A 6,569-nucleotide genomic window follows, 5' to 3' on the forward strand; every position below is an offset into this window, starting at 1 on the left:
GGAGCCCAATGTGTACGAGGTGCACGGAGCGGAGCCCAATGTGTACGAGGTGCACGGAGCGGAGCCGAATGTGTACGAGGTGCACGGAGCGGAGCCGAATGTGTACGAGGTGCACGGAGCGGAGCCGAATGTGTACGAGGTGCACGGAGCGGAGCCGAATGTGTACGAGGTGCACGGAGCGGAGCCCAATGTGTACGAGGTGCACGGAGCGGAGCCCAATGTGTACGAGGTGCACGGAGCGGAGCCCAATGTGTACGAGGTGCACGGAGCGGAGCCGAATGTGTACGAGGTGCACGGAGCGGAGCCGAATGTGTACGAGGTGCACGGAGCGGAGCCGAATGTGTACGAGGTGCACGGAGCGGAGCCGAATGTGTACGAGGTGCACGGAGCGGAGCCGAATGTGTACGAGGTGCACGGAGCGGAGCCGAATGTGTACGAGGTGCACGGAGCGGAGCCGAATGTGTACGAGGTGCACGGAGCGGAGCCGAATGTGTACGAGGTGCACGGAGCGGAGCCGAATGTGTACGAGGTGCACGGAGCGGAGCCGAATGTGTACGAGGTGCACGGAGCGGAGCCGAATGTGTACGAGGTGCACGGAGCGGAGCCGAATGTGTACGAGGTGCACGGAGCGGAGCCGAATGTGTACGAGGTGCACGGAGCGGAGCCGAATGTGTACGAGGTGCACGGAGCGGAGCCGAATGTGTACGAGGTGCACGGAGCGGAGCCGAATGTGTACGAGGTGCACGGAGCGGAGCCGAATGTGTACGAGGTGCACGGAGCGGAGCCGAATGTGTACGAGGTGCACGGAGCGGAGCCGAATGTGTACGAGGTGCACGGAGCGGAGCCGAATGTGTACGAGGTGCACGGAGCGGAGCCGAATGTGTACGAGGTGCACGGAGCGGAGCCGAATGTGTACGAGGTGCACGGAGCGGAGCCGAATGTGTACGAGGTGCACGGAGCGGAGCCGAATGTGTACGAGGTGCACGGAGCGGAGCCGAATGTGTACGAGGTGCACGGAGCGGAGCCGAATGTGTACGAGGTGCACGGAGCGGAGCCGAATGTGTACGAGGTGCACGGAGCGGAGCCGAATGTGTACGAGGTGCACGGAGCGGAGCCGAATGTGTACGAGGTGCACGGAGCGGAGCCGAATGTGTACGAGGTGCACGGAGCGGAGCCGAATGTGTACGAGGTGCACGGAGCGGAGCCGAATGTGTACGAGGTGCACGGAGCGGAGCCGAATGTGTACGAGGTGCACGGAGCGGAGCCGAATGTGTACGAGGTGCACGGAGCGGAGCCGAATGTGTACGAGGTGCACGGAGCGGAGCCGAATGTGTACGAGGTGCACGGAGCGGAGCCGAATGTGTACGAGGTGCACGGAGCGGAGCCGAATGTGTACGAGGTGCACGGAGCGGAGCCGAATGTGTACGAGGTGCACGGAGCGGAGCCGAATGTGTACGAGGTGCACGGAGCGGAGCCGAATGTGTACGAGGTGCACGGAGCGGAGCCGAATGTGTACGAGGTGCACGGAGCGGAGCCGAATGTGTACGAGGTGCACGGAGCGGAGCCGAATGTGTACGAGGTGCACGGAGCGGAGCCGGGTGTGTATTAGGTGTATGGAGCAGAGCCGCGTGTACGGAGCGGAGCCGTGTGTGCAAGGTGTATGGAGCGCAGCCGCATGTGTAGGAGTAACTATGTGTGGCCATTATACGGTACGCAGTATCATGTGTGGCCATTATACAGTACTGAGCACTGTGCGTGGCCATTATACAGTATGTAGCATCATGTGGGGCCATTATACAGTATGGAGCACTATGTGTGGCCAATATACAGTATGGAGCATGTGTGGCCATTTTACAGTATGGAGCATGTGTGGCCAATATACAGTATGGAGCATCATGTGGGGCCATTATACAGTATGGAGCATCATGTGGGGCCATTATACAGTATGGAGCATCATGTGTGGCCATTATACAGTATGGAGCATCATGTGTGGCCATTATACAGTATGCAGCATCATGTGTGGCCATTATACTGTATGGAGCTATATATGGGGCTCATTATTCTGTATGGAGCACGGTGGTGCCTAGAATACGGTATAGAGGACTATACTGTCTGATTTATGACCTACTGTAGAATGTACAATAGTTATCACTCATGTAATGTATGGGGGGACTGTATATGAGATGGGAGCCCTATAGGGGGGCTGTACTGTATATGTGTTTAGGGGGGGGGGGCGCCGTTTTGAAGTTCGCCTCAGGCAGCAGTGTGGCTAGGTTCACCCCTGCATCTTAGGTCAAAGAGAGTTATAATTCCTGTGGTGTAGTATTTTATACAATATGATATGGTGTATCCCCACAAGGAGAGATACATACAGGGATCTTTTCACAGGTGCTGACAAAAGAAGGTTCCACACAGTAGGTTCTGGTGTGGAGCTGTCGCTATCCGTTGGTGGCACTGTGGTAGACACCGAAGTGTCAGCTTCTACCACTGAGGATTCATACAAATGTATGTACGTACTGCATCCATAGGACAGCCTGTAGGGATATGCATATGTCACCCCATGCAGGACGTGCTTTTATAGCAGCACCCCGAATGTCGGCTACAGGCGCACCCATTGATTGCCCCATAGGCATAGCATAGGGCTGCAGTTACAGCACAGCTGAGTGTCAGGGAGCGCCATAGTTGGGGAGAAAGTTGGAAGAGCCTGTAGCGCCCCCTTCATTATCAGGCTCAGTGGGGTCCCACAGGTCAGATACCTACCAATCACACACGGATATGCCCACTCTGGGAGATTGGGAAACTGCATGTACAAATGTAAAAGAGCGAGTCACCATCCAGTCACGAGTCTCTGCACTGACAGTTTAGCACAAGTCATGTAACCTGTACACAGCTGATAGTATTTCTTCCCTTTTCTGCATCCTGCAGCTATTAACACACTACAACTCCCAGCAGGCTTAGCACTGACTACAGCCTAGTCTTACAGCTCACATAGCTTGTCACAAATCCAGCAGCTTCTCGGCGGTTGTGGAACTGCAATCACAAGCAAGTCATGGCTGCACTGCATAATACATTGCTCAACTATAGCCGCATTACAGCCACAGGACCGCCGATGCATGCTGGGAGATGTAGTTCCAGCAGTTACCTCAATGCATTGACAGGAGGGTGGTTGATGGTGATCACGGCCACTGTGTGGGCCAGCCGCCGTGTCGCTGCCATGTTCTCTGCCTTCACCTGAGCCCAGGAACAAAGTTCACGGCTGCAACCAGGCTGAAAAGGCACAATAACAATCCTCCCCTTTTCATAAACCAATCACAAAAGTAGCTACAACGCATGCAAACCAATCGGTAACTTTGTAGGTGTGGCCAGGGTGAGGGAACTTCCTACTTACAGTCACAGTGTACAAAGTGTTGACTGCATATATAAAAAGAGACTGTGACCACAGAGAACCACCAGCCTGACACCTGTCTGTGACCGCAGAGAACCACCAGCCTGACACCTGTCTGTGACCGCAGAGAACCACCAGCCTGACACCTGTCTGTGACCGCAGAGAACCACCAGCCTGACACCTGTCTGTGACCACAGAGAACCACCAGCCTGGCCTGTCTGTGACCGCAGAGAACCATCAGCCTGACACCTGTCTGTGACCGCAGAGAACCACCAGCCTGACACCTGTCTGTGACCACAGAGAACCACCAGCCTGGCCTGTCTGTGACCACAGAGAACCACCAGCCTGGCCTGTCTGTGACCGCAGAAAACCACCAGCCTGGCCTGTCTGTGACCGCAGAGAACCACCAGCCTGACACCTGTCTGTGACTGTAGAGAACCACCAGCCTGACACCTGTCTGTGACCACAGAGAACCACCAGCCTGACACCTGTCTGTGACCACAGAGAACCACCAGCCTGACACCTGTCTGTGACCACAGAGAACCACCAGCCTGGCCTGTCTGTGACCGCAGAAAACCACCAGCCTGACACCTGTCTGTGACCGCAGAGAACCACCAGCCTGACACCTGTCTGTGACCACAGAGAACCACCAGCCTGGCCTGTCTGTGACCACAGAGAACCACCAGCCTGGCCTGTCTGTGACCGCAGAAAACCACCAGCCTGGCCTGTCTGTGACCGCAGAGAACCACCAGCCTGACACCTGTCTGTGACTGTAGAGAACCACCAGCCTGACACCTGTCTGTGACCACAGAGAACCACCAGCCTGACACCTGTCTGTGACCACAGAGAACCACCAGCCTGACACCTGTCTGTGACCACAGAGAACCACCAGCCTGGCCTGTCTGTGACCGCAGAAAACCACCAGCCTGACACCTGTCTGTGACCGCAGAGAACCACCAGCCTGACACCTGTCTGTGACCACAGAGAACAACCAGCCTGGCCTGTCTGTGACCACAGAGAACCACCAGCCTGGCCTGTCTGTGACCACAGAGAACCACCAGCCTGACACCTGTCTGTGACCACAGAGAACAACCAGCCTGGCCTGTCTGTGACCGCAGAGAACCACCAGCCTGACACCTGTCTGTGACTGTAGAGAACCACCAGCCTGACACCTGTCTGTGACCACAGAGAACCACCATCCTGACACCTGTCTGTGACCACAGAGAACCACCAGCCTGACACCTGTCTGTGACTGCAGAGAACCACCAGCCTGACATCTGCCTGTCACCAGAACTACCAGTCTTATACCTGTGACTTGAGAGAACCACCAGCCTGACACCTGTCTGTGACTGCAGAGAACTACCAATCTGATCCATATGTAACTGTAAAGAACTGCTAGCCTAATCCTCTGTGACGGAAGAAAGTCACCAGCCTTACATCTGTCTTTCACTGCAGAGAATCACCAGCCTGATGTAGCGGTGACTGAACGACACCGCCGTGCAGGACTCAAATACGGTACAGTAGATGAGGCAGAAACAAAACACTGGCTTTATTGAAAGACAGAGAATTATATGTCAGAAAATAAGACTAACAGTTCTTGTAATCATAGCTGCAATAATAGATGCAAGGAGAGATAGCTGGAGTGTGTCACGCAAGCTGCGCTCTAGCTATGGCATGGCAAAGTTCAATACAAACAGTATAATTTCTGCAAACTACTGTTCTAACTTCCTACATGGCTTCTGATAATCGGGCTGCGCTGCTACAGCGCCCTAGCTAAAGAAGCCTGCTCTACATCCTAACACAGTTGAACACCGATGTCAGAGTCACAGTTCTGTAGCACTTAGGAGAAAGGCTGATGGCTTCAACTTGGTCTCAATGTAGTGGAGCCAAGTTTGTGGTGTTGAGCTCTTCATTCTGGTTACTGGATCCATCTTCAGGGTCCGGGCAAGTCGTGTTCCCACTTTCAATGCTGGGGAAGGGGATCACTGGTGTCACAGAGTTGTTTTCTCTCAAAGGCTAGGTTCACATTGCGTTAGTGGGTGGTCGCTAACGGACAGCGTTGCACGGCGAAAATGTCGCAATTAACGCCGTGCAACGGGTCCGTTAGCGCACCCATTGACAGCAATGTAAATTTCGCCTGCAGCGCATCACTAGTGCGTGCCTTTTTCAGCTCGCGCTAGCGATGTGCCGTTCTTTTGTAGCGCGCCTTGGACGCTGCTTGCAGCGTCCGCGGCGCGCCCGAGGTCCGTTCCCCGCTCTCGCAGATCGGGGACCTGCGAGAGCAGGGACGTTAACGCGACCCCTAACGCGGCCCCGAAATAAACATTGCGTTAGCGCAATCCGCTAGCGCTAAACGGATTGCCCTAACGCAATGTGAACCTAGCCTTAGGTTACAGGGGCTCGGGGAGAACCAACCCGGCTGTGCAATGTGACAATTTCCTTCTGAAGCGGTCCTGCAGATCAATATGCTGTAACCGTGCACTATCTTCTCCCTTGAAGCCATTAGTTCTTTTACCACACCTCCCTCCATACTTCTTGAACAGACACTGACTGCCTCTTGCTCAAACCAACACACAGCAAGCCGCAGCGGGGGAAAGGACTACTCCAAGTGTACACAAATCAGAGAGGAGCATTGTCTCTCAAAGTCACAGCATAATTCAGTTCTTGACAGAGACTGACCCCTCTACATAAACCAATAATTAATAGTCTAGCCGCACCCATATAGATAAAATTAAGAAATACATATCTCTGTGGATATAGGGGTGCACGTCCTTACCAGGGGATCCATCCCGGTATCCAAGTCCAAATCCAATGTAAAAGAGGGACAGCACCACAGCAGTTGTGAAAAAGAAAAAATCACATTTTATTCCACCTTCTGCAACGTTTCGGTCCGCAGACCTTTTTCAAGCATGACATAAAACCATTCCAACCACCATTATATACCAATAATCCCGCCCCAACAATTGACTCACAGCCAATCGGACGGTTCAATACAAACAGATAATACAAATGACACCAGAACCATATAAATACAGTTAAAAATTATAACCCATGCACAGCCCACCACATATAATCACCACCCGCAGAGTTAAATCCTCCCTGATCGCTCTTTTAATACAAACTGTCCCCAAAAAAGCCAGATATCCGCTCCCCACACTCCATTTGTGTATACTGGCGATCGCAC

General features: G+C 53.7%; 1 protein-coding gene across 1 annotated transcript in view; it reads right to left on the reverse strand.

Moving 5' to 3' along the window:
- EHHADH (enoyl-CoA hydratase and 3-hydroxyacyl CoA dehydrogenase) overlaps positions 1-3,280 on the reverse strand; it is a 70,024-nt gene extending 66,744 nt beyond the window's left edge. The window contains exon 1 of the mRNA XM_077272126.1: positions 3,143-3,280. Coding sequence (XP_077128241.1) covers positions 3,143-3,216 — 74 coding nt within the window. The 5' untranslated portion in view covers positions 3,217-3,280. The remainder of the gene's footprint in view (positions 1-3,142) is intronic.
- Between the last annotated feature and the right edge of the window lie 3,289 nt (positions 3,281-6,569).

This window comes from Ranitomeya variabilis, chromosome 7 (genome assembly GCF_051348905.1).
Source record: "Ranitomeya variabilis isolate aRanVar5 chromosome 7, aRanVar5.hap1, whole genome shotgun sequence".
NCBI classification, from domain to species: Eukaryota; Metazoa; Chordata; class Amphibia; order Anura; family Dendrobatidae; genus Ranitomeya; species Ranitomeya variabilis.